Source organism: Xiphophorus hellerii, chromosome 9 (assembly GCF_003331165.1).
Source record: "Xiphophorus hellerii strain 12219 chromosome 9, Xiphophorus_hellerii-4.1, whole genome shotgun sequence".
NCBI classification, from domain to species: domain Eukaryota; kingdom Metazoa; phylum Chordata; class Actinopteri; order Cyprinodontiformes; family Poeciliidae; genus Xiphophorus; species Xiphophorus hellerii.
Genome location: NC_045680.1, coordinates 5,285,967 through 5,303,201, shown reverse-complemented (window position 1 = coordinate 5,303,201; position 17,235 = coordinate 5,285,967). Strand labels below are relative to the sequence as shown.

Sequence of the window (17,235 nt, the reverse complement as noted above, 5' to 3'; positions counted from 1 at the left end):
ACTGCTGGTTGATTTGTTTAAAAACTTTTTTAATGAATAGGAATAAAAACATCAGATTGTTCACGATTCAAATCTGCTTATTACCGATCAGAGCTTATCTGTGAATTTTGATAAAAACAGTCGTGCTACAAGTCTACAATATAAATCTATATTGCATATATAAAGTTGTAATAAAATCACTTATCTACTTTTTAAATGTTCTTTTGCTAAAGTCACGCTATAAAATGCATCCAAGCTAATATATCTTTAGATCTAAATTGCTCTAAGTGGTCATGCATTAAATGCATTACAGTAGCTTGATCAGGAGAAACAAACTTTTCCCTACACTCGACTTTTCACTCTGTGCGACCGGCGATGTGAAGCAGCTACGCCTCTCTGCACCAGGGCCAAAAAAACGAGCTGGACATATATTTTATATAGTATTTCTGAGTGGGCAGTGATCTCACAGCTTGGCAGTGCATGTTAAGGAAAGCTGATAGAATGCAAGCAAACGTTGGGGAGAACCAAAGAATTCGCATATGAACGGCCAACTATTTGTTTGCTTTAAAAGAACAAATAAAAAAAGAAATAACAGGAGGAGAAATTCACAGTTCCTCTGTCCAGCTGGCTGCAGCTGAAACGTCGCTTCCTTTCTGCCTTAAACAGGAGCAATAGAAGAAGAAGGATGAGAATGCAGTATGCTCATTTTGTCAGAGTAAACTAAACCCTTAAAGTGAAATGACCATGTCTGTAAATCAGTGCAGCCCTTTATAACCACCAGTAGATGGCACTTTAGCTCCAGAGAGGAAGGGAGCAAGTCTCTGAGGAGGATATGAACAGAGCAAGAGGAGACAACAAATACATACAAATAACCATGAAAACACATGCTCAGCTATGGAGAGAGACACTGCACTTAAACTAACCTGTGATGCATTCAAATTTCTAGCATTAATACAAGAAATTATCATCATAACTGGGCTAAATATACTAAAAAATATCATTTTCACTTCGACAAACACAATCAAATATGCTCCATAATTTACAGCTCATTATTACGGCATGAATTATCCACCATCTATTCACTTTCTGCAAAAATCATCTCTTTGGTGTAGCCTGAACACAGTGAACCCTCAATGAGCAACATGTGTAGAAATCAATCTTTGAGCTCCAAGACAAATTTCAGCCCTAATTTACATTTCTTGAGAATCACACTCAACCACTGCAGGCAGTGAATACACGAGGCACAAAAACTCAGGCGAACAGTCAAACACGGAGCCGTCTTTAAAAATAAAAAACACCTGTGATTTCTTTTTCCTGTTTTACATCTGTGTTAGCCCCCCCGGTCTTCCCTGAACCCCGAGTTGCTCTCCAGGCTGGCATCCCTCCTACCTCACCAGGTGAGCCTGGGGCTCAGACCGGCCACGCGCCTGCTGGCTGTCATTGTCCATAACACTGTCCCAACCTCTACCTCTCCTCTATGCTCTTAACAGCTGTCACTCTACAGCTTCCAACCTGAGGCAAACTGCAAAATGCATGCCTATTTGTGCACGCTGAGCACACAGGCACAATGTAGTCTTTGGATTAAAGGGCTCTGGTACAGACATACATTCTATTTGCATCACAAAAGCACATAAAACACACAAGCAAACATGCTGCATATAGTAAAATAAATATTAAACGCAATCTGGTGCTAAAGGAGCCAGAAGAAATACAAAAGAATTCAAGAGTCCAATTCAGTCCTGCTCTCGTCAAACGAAAGGATTCATGCCCACATCCTCCGTCGACACACTCACCGATCATTACAAATCACTCACACGGCCGGATGCAGCTGAAATTTAGACACATGTGACAGTGGCACTTCCACTTTGGCGCAGGAGTTAGAAGAGCAAATAGAATAGGAATTTCATAACTGATTATTTTTCCGTGATTAATTAAAAAGAGGCAGACAGAGATGTTGGCTTCAAATATGAACAACGCTAAAAATGCAAAAGGAATCTTTGCTTTATACAATAACGTGCAATGCCGCTAATTATTTGGCATGTTTTGATGACAAACTTTTCCTGAAGTCCCCTAGCCATTTAAAACTTGGATATAAAATGCCCTGTATATTTAAGTTTTTGTTTTTTTTACATGTTATTTAATTAAATTTTAAATAATAGACCAACACAAAGGCAAATAAAACAAAAATATGATTTTTACAAATAAAAATCTAAAAAATGTGGCTTGCATTTTTACATCTGACAGACTCAGTATTTTAATCTCAGTGTAAATACGCTGTTCTGTAAAACCTCAGAGGTTTGATGGAGAAAATTTATGAACTTCCTTGAGATTCATGAAGATCAAGGAACACAACAGAAAGGTCAGAGGAAAAACTGTGTCAGACAAATTCACTAACCAGAGAACAGCAAGCTGCCCATAGAGACTCTGGAGGAGCTGCAAAGACACACAGCTCAGGCTGGACAATCTGTCAACCCACAAATCTACAGAACCTACAGACAGCGAAACATGGCAGTGCAAGCATCATGGTGTGGTCATTTTTAACTGTGATGAGACTACGAAACTGATCATCACATAAAATCTTCATCAACCCTGGCTTGAGTTATTTTGTAAAGAAAGGGCAACATTTTCCGTCTCTAGATGTGTAACTTCACCACCAAGAGCTGAAGCTTCTACAAAGTACTGATGAGACTGAATATGTATGCAGAGAACATTTTTCAGAATTATTTGTAAAAATGTTCAAAAACCATTAATCCTTTTTCTCCAACTTCACAATTATGAGCAACATTGTATTGGCCTATCAGATTAAACCTAAAAAAAAGTAAATCATTTAGCTTTGTTAAAACATTTAAGTTAAGATGCATACCAGAGAACAATCAAAAGTACATACTGCCTAGTATTTAATAAATAAATCAAAGCCAGATTAAAGCATTATTGTTAAATTTGGCAACAAAATGCTGTCATTGTAGTATTCGCAGATGGTATGGACAAAGATTTGACCCTAAAAATGGAGCAAAGAATAAAAGGTTGATCAAGCAAAAGGGAGCTTGCCGAGTGGGAGATGTTTGCAGGTAATTTCACTTAACCTTTATTTAACCGTGTTGGTCTCGTGAGATCAATTTCTCGAGGAAAGAACACCTGGTCAAGACGGTTGTAGGCAGAACGAACATCAGTATCAACAATGTATAAGAGTCAGCCTCAAAGAGAGAAAAATCTATGGATAAAAGGTGAATAACAAAGAGTTGAAACAATTGCTGTTTCCACAAACAGAAATGTAAATATGCCGTGTAATAAACAGGTGAAAATAGAAAAGAGTGCTTTCAGAAAACAAAGACCTGGAGAGCATCTCTACCTAAATGATTTGGGTTTTGCTTCTGTTTCCAGACTCAGTGGAAAAATTAAAAAGATGAGCCAGAAAATAGGACAAATTTATACATTTTGCAACATTTTCTAAAGAAATTTTTGTGGAGTTTCCATCTTTTGACGTTTAATATAAACCGACAACTATAAATTATGAAGGTAGTCTTGGCTTCTGAATTTACAGTTTTTGTTTTCATTTATTATGTTTTACACAAAAACCCTGATGAGCTTATAAGAGTTTTCATATAGACATGTTTAATTATTAATCCAACAAAATAAGAGAGGCGGGCCAGTAAGAAAAAAACAGTAATGGTCAGAGTGTATGATTAACTAGAGAGTGATTGACTACATGTAAACAGACACACAAAAGCCACGCTGTGGGATACGCCGTCCTGCGTCCTGACCGTCCCTCCTCCCGCCGTCTCCAGGGACCTGTTACTGTGGCAATGAGCAGGCCTCAGTGGCATGAACATGGGTGTGAGTGTATATCCTGAGCCCGGTGTGTGTGTGTGTGTGTGTTAACAGTCAATCTGTGTGTGCGACGGGCCGTCTTTGTCTGAGGGGGAACGGCGGGGGAGGAGGGTGTCCGAGGAGGCCTTTAGAAAATCCCTAATTGCCGTTCTTCTCCTCTCTCTCCCCCGGCCGTCACACCTTCCCCACACTAAGACTTTCCAGCTTCATCACACACACAGGAAACACAACGCTAATTAGACACAGCACAAGCTCTCCTAATCACACCCGTACGCGGCTGCGACCGAAATGTCAGCATGTGCATGCAGGCATCCGTTGTTTTTTTTTTTGTTGTTGTTACTTTTTTTCCAGAGTCCACTTACAATTTATGTGTTTAAAAATAAGAGGTGGAAAATCCTCCAGAGGTGTAGATATGAGGTGGAAGATGACAAAAAGCTCCCTGAGGAAGTATTAACTTTTATATATGTTTTCACGGTTCAACTACACATTTTTAAGTATTTTATTCGGATTTTAGGTGATGGAGAAATGCAAAGAAATTAATTATTGTGAATTTTTCAAAATATCTTGCAAATATGCATTTCCACTCAGCCTGCAGATAATAACTTGAAATTTTATCCCAAATAAAAGGATTTTGTCCTAGTGTAAATTATTCTCTTTTAGTATCACTTTCAATTTTTGGAATAAATAAAAATCTGAAGAGTGTGGTGTGCCTTTGTATTGATCTCTTCTGATGCTTCATACCCCTAAAGTAAAAGTTTTTGTAAACAACTGCCATCAGGTGATTTGTAAATTGAGTTTACTTGCTTGTAAACAGATCAGAGATCTGTCAGATCTGTCGGTAAAATTAAAAGCAGGGATAGGTTATAAAACAATATCCCAAAGCTTTGAGCATTTTGCTCAAACCACGACTGAAAAACAAAAAGGATGTAGTAAAAATGCAAACCTACTAACAAACTCATGTTCACCGACAGCAAAAGGAGAGCATTGTTCAAAATAGTAGCCAAAATACATGACAATAAAATACATGCACAAACAGTGCAGGAAGGAGGAAAGGGTCAAAAGGACAACTATTAGTCATTCACTCCATTTTTATGGAGGACTGGAAGGAATGTTTAATTGCTACTGGAGTTTGTCACAAACTAAGTAAGGAACATGGCAAACTTGTGGCAGAAGGTCTGGCCAGAGGAGAGACACATTGATATTTCTGACACGAATGGAGGAAAACTAACACTCTGAGCAGAAAGCATGATCCTGTGGTGATGTTTGTGATGAGACTTGAGAGTATGACAATTCTGAAAGAAAACTGGTTAGAGGCAGCATTCACCTTCCAGCAGGACAGCAACACTAAACACAGAGCCAGGATGGAATGGTGTAGATCAGTGGCACATCTACAAAACGGTTTAGTTTATTACTTTAGGATATTGTGACATACTCATTACCTTAGATCAACATTTAGCTACTTTTATAAACTGTGGAGTACTTATTACTTTAGACCAATATTTAGCTTTATAGTTTAAATATTGGAGAAAGACCTAGAGAAACTCCTTCCTATTAGTTTACAAATGTAGAACAAACTTAGAAAGTACAATATACTTAACAACCCAGAGCAAGAGTCAAACATGGAGTACCAACATTTAGTTTAATCAGATCAAGAATCCAGAGAAACCCCTACTAGTTAATTAATTATGGACTACCTATTCTTATTAAACATGGGAAACCAATATGTAGTTTTATACATTAACCTTTTTGTCTTTCCTTTGGTTTGTATTTCATTCTAATTCATGTGAAGCACTTTGAATTGCCTTGTTGCTGAAAATTTGCTAGATTTCAAGAATGTTAGAGACATTCCCCCAAAACCTGCAACTGTAATTGCAGCACAAATTGGTTCTTTAAAGTATTCACTCAACAGAAATGCATGCTACTCTTTCAGATTTTATTTATTAATTTTTATTCAAAAACATCCTTAAATCCTGTATTATTTGCTCTTTGCTTCACTGTTATTCACTATTTTGCACATAAAATCAATTTCAGTTTGTGGTTGTGACACAATTTGGAAAAGTTCAGTAGGTGTGAATACTTTCGCATAACACTGTGCATAATTAGAAACTCCCTACCTGATGAAACTTATGTTCACTTTTAGAATTAGAAAAAATAAACTTCTTCATTAGTTTGTTATAATTAAACTAGAAAACATGTCATCTTTCCTGGTATATTTACTGATGATTTTGTGTTTTGCACATCAAGCGCCAGCTTTGCATACAACAAAGACAAGATTTTTGCAATCCATTTTTGGAGCACAAGCAAATTCTTCAGAGAAAATGCTGACCAGCAGATGAGTTGCTACGACTGTCCGTGCTGTTCAGAGAAAACCACTGAGTGTACAACAACGTTGAAAGGGAAGGAAAAATGCTTATGATTACATTTGGAACCCTGACAAACTGCTGTACTTCCAACAGAGAGCGTGAGGAGGGGGGAGAGAGGAGTAGTAGGATGGTGATAAAAAGAAAAAAAAGATCTGGAGCTACAAAAAAAGGAGAAAAAAATCATATAAAGAAAGGAAAGTGGACAGAAAATAGTGCAAAAGTGGAAGGCTGAATTCATGTTGGTCAAGTGAAAACTGAGCTGTGGTGTGATCAGGCAGTGTAAATGTGCATAACTCATTTACTGATGTGCTTCTGTATCACTATATGTGTGGGTGCACGTTGTACCCGTCTCATCTTTTGCAGTCTCCTTGGAGACAGGCTCTTGGTGCTGGTGGGAGACCCTGGACGGACTGTCATCCCGTCTTCTTCGTCTTCCTGAGAGAGAGAGAGGGAGAGAGAGAGAGAGAAAGAGATGATGAATATAAATCTGAGACTTTCTGTCTAATGAGTGATCAGTGTGAGCACCGATGTGTGGATTTCTGAGCTGTATAAATGTGGCACATCATCCAGTAAAGTACATTTAATTCACAGGTTAAAAGATCAGTCTGCTTATAAATTTAATTTATAGCCTGAAAAAAATCATTACATAACACATTTTAAAATAAATGAGCTGTGTTTGGCATGGACCAATATAAGCATGATAATCTTGAGGAAAAATATCATTTCACTTTATTTAAAACAAAATTATTTCTCCTTTTGCTACAAATATATTCAAATTTCTTAAGCTGTAGTTTAGAAACAGTGCTGCATTAGTAAAAGTTAAGGGTGGAGATACCTTAGTTCTCAATCTATGATTGTATTTTTTCCAACTGTAAATATGTCAAAATAGCTGAATTTGTTTTTCTTGAAAGTGTGAAAAAATCCCCCCAAAATCTTTAGAGACTTTCTTTCAGCCAGTCGACTGGCAGTGTGCAGCAACAATATTGGGAAGGAGCAGCACCTCGATACTCTACTCATTCTGGTACTTTTCAGACATCTTTAAAACATCCAAGTAAACCTGAGAATATTATTGGCTTTTTTGTGTTTTTGGAGAAGTAAATCATAAACGCTAATTGAAATGGTATCCATGGATTACAGGAGGATAGAACATTAAACTAAACTCATTCAGTAATGAACAATGTTACCTACTAAAACAGTTTTTTTCATTATGAAAAACAAGCCCAAAATTTCAAACGCATCTAATCTTCGATTTTAGATTAATGTGAGAAACTTAATTAGGACAAGTTCTACTTCTTGCAGTGAAATATTGTATTGCTGAATTAATAATATAAAAATTATTAATTTTTCAGCAACAATTGCTTATTTCAGCAACAAGGCAATTCAAGGTGCTTTCCAAGATGAAAATATGAAACAACAAAGAAACATATTTTCATCACCAAAAATCCATCCATCCGTTCATTTTCTTACACCTTTATCCCATGGAGTTGGGAGGGGTGTTGGTGCCCATCTCCAGCTGACAACGGGCGAGAGGAGGGGTCACCTTTACAGGTCACCAGTGTCATCAGAAATCATCATCATAAGATATTGGAATAAAGACTAAGATTAATTTATGTTCCAGTTATTTCTAATCAAAGGCAACTCTAAGCACTGGGTTTTTAGTCTTGATTTGAAGCAAGTCAGGGTTTCAGCATTTTTGCAGTTCTCTGGAAGTCTATTCCAGATTAGTGAAGCATAATTAATCCAAAATGTTTGTGACTGCACTCCATGGAGTGCAGTGGAGACTCTGTGCAATCACAAATTAATTTCTCCTCTGAACAACATGAAAACATTTGTTCAAACTCAGAATTTTCCTTGTTTTTTTCTAGAAAATTTCTGAGGGTTTAGCCAGAATTATTTTCCCTTTCTACATTGGCCCTGATACACCATCGTGCATAGTTCCTCATATTATTGTGATAAAATTGTAAGTCCACATCATCCAGCCTATTCTCAAGATATTTCTACGCTTATCTTAATATTTTAAACAAATTTTTTCAAAGATTAAAAGCATAGAATATTAATGATACACCTTGAACACATTCTTCATGCTCTCATATCCCTGGAGCTGATAGAAAAACGTGCAGTAGAGACTCTGTGCAATCACAAATTAATTTCTCCTCTGAACGAACATGAAACTTCAAAATCAAACAGATTTCTGCACCTGTGTTTGCCTCCACCGAATGTGTTTGTGCAGAACGAAGCGCACGCCTCGTGTTCGTCATCATTGCCCTCTCTCCTCGCTTCCCACTGACAGATCAAACTGCTATTGCCTTATCAAATCCATCAGGCTTATGGAAACATACACCTCGTTACATTAGCTTTGAGGAAATCACAGGCTCACTGATGAAATATGCAGACAATAAAAGAGAAAGAAGGGCTGGGGTTTCGGATGACATGACAGGCCATAGCCAGAGGGGCGCTAGTTAAAAATGTACAGCCCCGAACAAAGCGCTAAGCAGGCTTCAACAGTCATTAAAAGGCCCCTACGTCAGAATCACACACTCCATGTAAAGCAGCCTTCCTGTCTGTTTCTATGAGGGAGGCATATGTCTGTCTGGGTGCCTCTGAACAAAGTTGTGTACGTGTGTGTGTGTTGGCATGCAGAGCAAACTGTGTCGGAAAGGTGTGAAGGTGCATGGCTCACCTTTGCTTTAAGTCTGTCCTTAAAGTCCCGAATGCCCCGCCTGGCATGACCCTTGGCCTAGGAGGGGTGAAACACACACAAACACACACAGACACAGACACAAAGACAGATTACTAATCAAAACATGTTGAATTAGCATTCTGTTCTGGTTTGGTGTAACATCAAGAAATTCTTTGATCCATGTGGTAAAAACACGCAGACAAAAGGCTGGATGAGAGCGCCTCGCTCACTAACAGGAGACGATAACATGAAAGGGCACCCTGACCACCTATTATACAGCGTACAACGCCACAGCCAGCCATGAACAATGCTCTTTAGCTACATTACCAATTATAATCAACATGTTTTTGAAGATACATTATAACATTCAAGAGTACCACTTCTTTCTGTGGAAAAGAACTGAAACCCCCCCACAACAAGTATTAAATACCTTTGACACAGCTGTGTTGAAAAATGCTCCTCCTCTCTGTGATGAAAAAGAAAACAATATTCAGAGATTTGAAGATTTTACATATCAACACACAAAACCAGTCTTTCATACATGGACAAAAATAGGGGATTTTAAAGGATGTTATGGATTTTATTACTTTTAGTGTCGTCACACAAGGCATAAGACATCGCAACACGTGCACAGGCATGATTGACAGCAGTCAGACACCAACCTGGCTCTGATTGGTTATTTTTGACTTGGAGCATTTCTTCAGACAACAATAGTAGATCAGGGAAGAGGTGGAGGAACTCTATCCTTTCACAGATTATCTGTCTCATATTAAACTGTCATGACGTGGTGACAGTTTCAACATGTAATAAAAAAAAACATATTTTTTTTAAGTAAAAGTTACATACTGCAACTTTAACAGCCTAAACTGTAAACCAACAGACATTGAAGTGGGCTTTGTAAAACTTTGAAGTTGTGCTGAATCAAACTGACTAAAGCCTATTACACCTATGTACAGTAGACAGGAAAATGTCTGTGCTCAGATGGCTCACACAGGGTGAGCTCAGCCGATAAAAAGACTCAGTTAGCTATTGTTAACAACATGCAAGCAAAAGGTCATTTTATCAAGAAAAAAAAATTATATAAAAAAATGTTTTCTGGTGATAATTACTAAACACAAAAATCTGTAAAGGCTTCATTTATAAAAACGCATTTTATCATTAATTAAAACTGAAAAGTATCTGAATCTGAAACATTCGATAAATAGGATATCTCAAATGTTACATGAGCCAGCTAAGCTCCCCTGTGTGACATTTAGATTCCTCTATTGGCAGAAAGGCATTAATTAAAGTCTAAATGGGTAAGGGAAAGTACTTCTGCTTTATTATTATTACTATAAAAATCAAGATGTAAAGGACCACCCTGGTTCCATTGAACAAATCAACTTAACACGTTCATGTTTAAGTTTTATAATGTTTCCTAAAGGTGACTAAAGTTTCATTTCACTGTAAATGAGGGGCTGGATTGTGCTTTGAATTGATCTTCCAAACCGACCATTAAGTGAGTTGGAATCCTGAAATGTGAGAAACTTACTTGAAATTTGAAAATAAAGTTTTCATACGATCTGAAAACTTTATTTTTAGAGTGTGACCACGATTTAAAAACACAATCAAAAACATAGATGATTATTCACCACCTGACACACAATGCAGGATGATGGAGTCAAACATGTTGAAGAGATACAAACTAAAAAAGTGATTCAGAATGATTTTTGAGTCTAGGATGACAGTCTCGATTTCAATAGATTTAAGAGTCATCGACATAAAGAGATAGCTGCTTTAATAGCCAAAGAACAAGAAACTGGGTTTGAGAAAGGTTTTGTCAGAAGCAAAATATCATATACAAAAAAAATAGCAGCAATGAGACACTAATCATCTAGAAAGGGATTAAAAATTAGCCAATTTTCTTTTGATCAACAAGTCAAATATAAGAAAAATGTAAAAGTTTATTTTCATTTTTATCCAAAATACCAAAACTGAAGGTTAATCTTTTTTCAGTGAGTACACATATTTACAAGAAACACAAACTCTGGAGAATCTTGCTTTAAATAAAACAAATGTTGGACAAGAAAAAGCCAGTTATGTCTCAAGCTGAGATGGACACATGAAAACATGGAATAGCATTCAGAGAAAGAAAATCACCCAATATGAGGCTCTCTCTAAGTTCACTGGCGGTTCTGATGCTGATGGATTAAAAGGTGGCTCCTCCTCCTTTCCGTTTTCCCCTTCAGGTTAATGTCAGGCATCAGAAATGAAATTTCAACCTCTAAAACTGATTTGCTTAAACTCCTTAAAGGTGGCTAAACTCCTGATAAGTGTTGGACTTGACTTGTTTGTAGTATAAATTTAGTGTCAGTGTCACATCCTTCTAAGATAAAAAATCTAAAATTATTCCAAGCAAAGCTTTGACCAATGAAATGATTTTGAAAATTCATGCAGACCTCTGCATCGCTCAGTCATATTGTAGGAACAGCAGAAAACAGTGCTGATAAACTAGCATACCTTCAATAAACTAAGCAATTCACAGCATTCATGAGCGTTTTATTAAAAAGAAGCCTAAAGGAGTGATGGAGGGGACTGTACGTGCTCAATTCATCCTCTGAGTTTGGAAGGCTGACATTATGGTGCCCAATCTGTTTCTCTCAGTGTCTTTCTTCTTTTCTCCCAGAGTTGCCGTTTTCTTCTCAGTTTGGTCTTTAGTGTAAGCACAAAACGGCGACTAAACGGCTAAACAGAGTAAATGGCAGACAGCGTTTCAGAAGTTGGCAGAAAGAGAGGAGGAGAGGGGCCGAGGTGAAGGCCTTTCTTATAGATCCCTGTCAGTCAGGAAATGTGAACTTTAACAAACCTTTGAAGAGCACTCTAGAGAACTAATTCAGCCTTAGCTGACGGCGTGGGGAGATAGGGAGGGTGAGGGAGAGTGAGAGACGGGAGGGGAAATCAGGAGGGGGTGACAGAGATGAAAAGGGGGAGAGAGATAAAGACAGATAGATAAGGGAAGGAAAGGATATGAGGGAAGGGCCCGAAAGAGATGAAGGAGGAAGAGATGTATGTTCTTGGGCTGGTTCAGCGGCGTAATGCCTGTGTTTGCTGCCAGATCAACATGTCATGTCGGAGGACGTCTTGTCACGTCAAATCGCTTCTGTCTTCCTCCCTGTCTGTATCCAGTGTCCTGCTGCATGCGCCGCTACACACACACACACACACACTCCAGCTGGATCTGTACGTTCAGGCAATCCCTTCATTCCAAAGGCAATAGCAAGACTTCAAACACTGAGCTGTGTCAATCAGGCCTTCAATTAAATATAAGTGGAGAATAAAAATGAAACACAAGGAACCCGGAGAGAGAAGCTGGATGCTGTACAGGACGTTGTGTAAATACCTTCACAGTGTGCATCCATTGCTGGTAGGACCTTGAATTACCTGAGGAGACGAGGGAAAACCAGGGATATGAATTAATCACCGTTTCATCAGACGCTCGCTGTTTTCAGGATGATTTAAAAGCAACATTATAAATCATTATGAGCAACACTCAGACCCAGAAAAACAATCCTAAATAAACTACAGCTTAAAAAGGTTTTAGGCCTGACTGACTTACAGTGCTGTGAAAAAATATTCACCTCTTATATTTTTACTATTAATCTTTCTTTTTTGCCACATATTTGTTTGACACCAGGTCGTCAAACAAATATGAACATCATCCAAAGACAAGTAAATACAAAATGCAGTTTTCAAACTATCATTGCTTTTATTAAAGAAAAATAAATATCCAAACCAACCAGGCTCTATGTGGAAGACGTTTTCCCCCTAAACATCATAACTTCCACAATGTGTTTGTGATAACTAGAAATTAGTCTTTTCCATCACTTTGGAGGACTTTTAACAATCAGCTGCAGCGCTTCCATTGATTGTATAAATGAATGAATTGGATTAATGAAGAACTTTATGGAAACACGGCAATAAAAAAAAACAAATATGTTTTTCGATAAAAAAAATTTGTGCGCGGATGAGGTAGGTTTTCGGCTGTAACAAAATCTGTGTATTTTACAAAACTGCAATAGAATATTTTTTTTGCATCACTAGAGTCATGTGATCAGCAACCGGATTTTACTGGTTTCATAAAAGACGAAGAAGACAGGAAGTGGTAAGAGGAGGATGGAGCAGTGTGTGATTCATCGCACGATTTTAATTGCATTTCTTATTTAATAGAAACACCACAATTGCAAAATTGTGTTTTTTTTGTCAAAGTTTTACGTGCATTTGTAATGGAAATGCAGCTGCCGTGATTCACATGAGTCCCAAAGCCTGGGAAATTACTTTAAAACCTTTGTTGGCCGATGGATGGAAGTGACCATGTGTTTCTGGCATGATGTAGAAACACAGGGCAGAAACACATGCCTTAGATGCTGCTTTTTGTGACATTTCAGCCTACTTCATGCTGTCAGACAGGTTCTATGCAAGTGATTACTTAAATCCGCAGGTCTGGCAGTAATCAAGCCAAGGTTTGGAAGGTGAACGTGTGATTTACCAGGAGGGGCAGCTATATTTTCACATAAACTCTCAAATTTTTCCACTTTAATAAAGAAAATCGTCATTTGAAACACTTTTTTTACGTTTATGTGGTTAATCTTTGTCTGATGTTAACATTGTTTTTTGGATGATCACAAACGTCAAAGTGTAAAAAAGTAAGAACAAAATAAATATTTAAGCTGTAACCTTCATCTTTGAGAGTTAAAACTTAACACAAATTGCGACAACCATAAAAGTTGCATTATGACATTTTGTTGAGAATCCTCTAAGGCTTTAAAAATTTTTTATAAAACCAAACCATTGGGTTGTGGTGCTTTGCTTTCAGTTTCTTTTAGTGCACACCTTCAGTTTTTTGTTTAAGAAGCAAAAGGAAAATTACATCTAAACATTTCCGTACTTAGCTGTACAGGGACAACACAACTGTTACATTATAAATCAAAATATGGAAAAAGAAGATTGATAAACATTTTGCTATGATTTTCCCTTAAACTTCTTTTTCAGTTTCATAGAAAAGGATTTTTCTGATCTCTGTGCTTCTTTGTTGTCAGCATGAGATAAAATTTTGATTCTGAATTCAAACAGGAATCTGAAAGGAAACTCTGAAAGGCCATGCGATCAAGGGCAATGTTTTATTTTAGTTTTCAGATGCATTTTTCATTCTTTCACTAAAATTTAATAGGTTTTTCTTTTTTGCCAGTTTCCACAAAATCCACCTAGTCATGCTCACAAAGAGAGAAGCATCACACACACACACACACCCACACGCACACACAGGTACACCCCCATACACACGCACAAATTTCTGCTTTGGCTTTCAGCTTGGCAAGAAGTACTGAACTTGTAGTCAAGGATTCCTCTAGCTGTCAGGGCAGGCATGACATTTGCAAAGCACAGCATTACCACAGGTACGATTATTATTGGGAACATACATTTCATAGCAGTGGTGGTTATGTGTGCTATAAATGGCACAATGCTGACTTAGCAGGAGATTATTTTCATTTCCTTTATGCGTGAAGAGATGATGCAGGAGTGCTATTTACTCAAAGCCATGCATCTTCATATACCATAGAAATGTGAAGCAGAAATACAATCCAGGCAAGAAACCCATATATTAGAATACCATTGAAATGTTAACAGATTTCTTTAGTTTAAAAGCAAAATGTGAAACTTGTTTCAAATTATTAAGCAGAGTGATATATTTAGACGTTTTATAATATGGTCATCATGATGGTCATCAGCTTTTTTACTCTAACATTTAGAGTAAAATTGCTGTATGTGACAAAGGCCAAGAGCCAAAACTTGTTGGTCTGTATCTTCATGTTACCAGATGTTGGAAAAAAGAAGTTGTACTGAAGGTTTTTGGCTCACTTGAAATCTGTCCAGCTGAGTCAATGACATCTCCGAGGAGGGTAAGCAAGAAAATAAAATCAGTCATTGATAGAGAAACTAGGTCCTCACTTAGTGATGTATTAAAGTAGTTTAATGAAAAGTTAAGTGGAAGGATAACTACAGCTTTGAGAGCTGTAGTTATCCTTCCACTTAACTTTTTTTTTTCCATTTTTTTCTCCGAAGAGTTTTTTTGCAGCGCTAGTGGCTCGTATTTTTTGTACAGTAGGCAGACAGGAAGGAGGGTGAGGAGAGGGGGGAAGACATGCGGTAAAGGTCGTCGGGACCGGGAGTCGAACCCGCGACGTCCGCGTCGAGGACTAAGGCCTCCAAACGTGGGGCGTGCTAACCCCCTGTGCCACCACAGCACATCCCGACTTAACTTTTATTAGAGTGTTACATGCTGGTGATTCATAGTTGGGCCTAACCAAAGACTCAAGATCAGCTCTGTCGTTTCAACTTCTTCTTCTTTCCCAAAAATAGTCAAGATTTCCAGGAGCTTCTTAGGATAAACTGAGAAGTTTGTGGTAAATTTACAGTGGCGTTGTTTTTAGCTAATTTAGTCAGTGATAGAGGGTCTGTTCATTTTCACTTTTCTGGTGTCAGAACTGAGAGTTTTGAGTTGGAGCAACACGACCAAACAACCAGGAGTTTATTTTATGACACTTATAGCTCATGATGCTAACTCAAGCATCATAATGGGTTTTACATATTTATTTCAATTTTTTTTAAACACGTAAAGCTTTACTTGGTTGAAAACACAATTTCTACTGCAGTAAAAGGGTCAAACATAACTCTTTTGGTTTATTTTTCTTCTCCTCCCTGTGCTTCACATGAACAATAGCACAACAGCATCAATGAGGTACAATAAATATGAAAAATAAATACAGTTAATCTTATTGACAGACAAGTCTGGCACTACTCACTTCCACAGAAGCCCCCCTCTGTGATCTCTTCTTCAAACACATCGGTGAAGCCGCGGCCTGCATTTAATTTGGCCAGCCGTCCGTCGATGAACTGCAACCATAAATTACAACATGCTTATTAAAGGAGTGGAGGAGAAGCGGGAGAGGGGGCACACTCACATATACACAGATTCAAACACTTGAGCCTCAGAGGGGTGTTATTAATCCTACCTGACGGAAACTACATCCAGAGATTAGGTGGGTTTCCAGGTAATAGGGATTTGTTAATATGGAGCAGATGAGGGATTAGAGCTGCAGTCTAAATTCTGCACACTGTCTGAGACATGAGGAAGTTTCATTTCCTCCCTTTGTAACACAGAGCCCACTAAACTCCACGTCATAAATAAGGATAACTTAACATCCGAGACAGCTGCACGTTTTATTAGCTCAGTGACAAACAGCACATCAATATGTCACAAAATAAACAATAACAAACACTCGTCGAGTTAAATTAATAAACTAAGTGCATTCTTCGGATAAAAAAGCGATAAGAGTTTGCTTGCTGGGCTCCTGCAGAGTATGATTAAATGAAAATAGAGGAAAGAGACAACAGTTACAAACACATCAAAGCCTCTTTAGAGCATTTTGGACCATTATAAAGAATCTGCTGCCACAGCAGGAGTAGTTTAACTCTGTTGTATATCCTGTCAAAGCTGGATTTTTAATACAATGCTTTTACATAGTTATTAACAATGAAAATCTTCCTAATTTAATAAACAATCATAGGAATCCCTATGTTAACTGAGCCCAAGTTTCACTTTACTGGTAAAGTCTCAATATTTTTGCAAACTAATAATGCTCTGGGAAAATGGGTAATATATTGTCTAGCATTTTTAGAAACTGAATAAAAATATATAACAAAGTCCAGAAAAGTTAACTTTCAGAAGTCATATACATACATATGGATATGTTTATATATTAATATGATCTTTGACACTTGAATCATAAGCAGAAATATTTTCAGTTGTAGCCATGTTTCTTTGTCCAAGTAGGTGGAAAAACAGGTAAAAATCTGCAACAACATAATGAAAATAATTACAATTTATGTATAAAATCCAAATGTGTTTTCAAGGCAAACCTTTTTTTAACTGATATCATTAATTAGTGAGATAAACCTTCAACCTTCCAAACCCTATTTAACTTTTTTAATAATTAACAAATAGCACTATAGTCTTCCAAAAATGAAAGAAAAACTTGACAGCAACATTTTGTCAGACCACTTTTTTTTTTTTAACGCAACAATCCTACTCCTCCCCCTTGTGTTAGCACGTCCGCAGTGTAACACCAGTACAGCCTGTTCTTGGGTGCATGTCCTCAGGGACAGCCTGCTAACTAGCGACCGACACGGCTACCCGCTCCTCTGGTCAGGAGAGCTGGAAACTAATCATTAGATCATTTTAATGAGAGGTGAGACCGACTCCATCGGCTGCTCCGCTACATGGCTGGTCCAATTAGCGGAGATAATCAACCCAAATCATCACCTAGCCCGAGCCTCCACTTAAACACC

At 37.7% G+C, this 17,235-nt stretch overlaps 1 protein-coding gene across 2 annotated transcripts in view; it reads right to left on the bottom strand.

Moving 5' to 3' along the window:
* dennd1b (DENN/MADD domain containing 1B) overlaps positions 1-17,235 on the bottom strand; it is a 138,883-nt gene that overhangs the window by 13,246 nt on the left and 108,402 nt on the right. For both annotated transcript variants that reach the window (XM_032571735.1, XM_032571734.1), the window contains 5 exons: positions 15,690-15,780; positions 12,230-12,270; positions 9,281-9,316; positions 8,851-8,907; positions 6,516-6,605 (listed from right to left, as the gene is read on the bottom strand). In XM_032571735.1, coding sequence (XP_032427626.1) covers positions 6,516-6,605; positions 8,851-8,907; positions 9,281-9,316; positions 12,230-12,270; positions 15,690-15,780 — 315 coding nt within the window. The remainder of the gene's footprint in view (positions 1-6,515; positions 6,606-8,850; positions 8,908-9,280; positions 9,317-12,229; positions 12,271-15,689; positions 15,781-17,235) is intronic.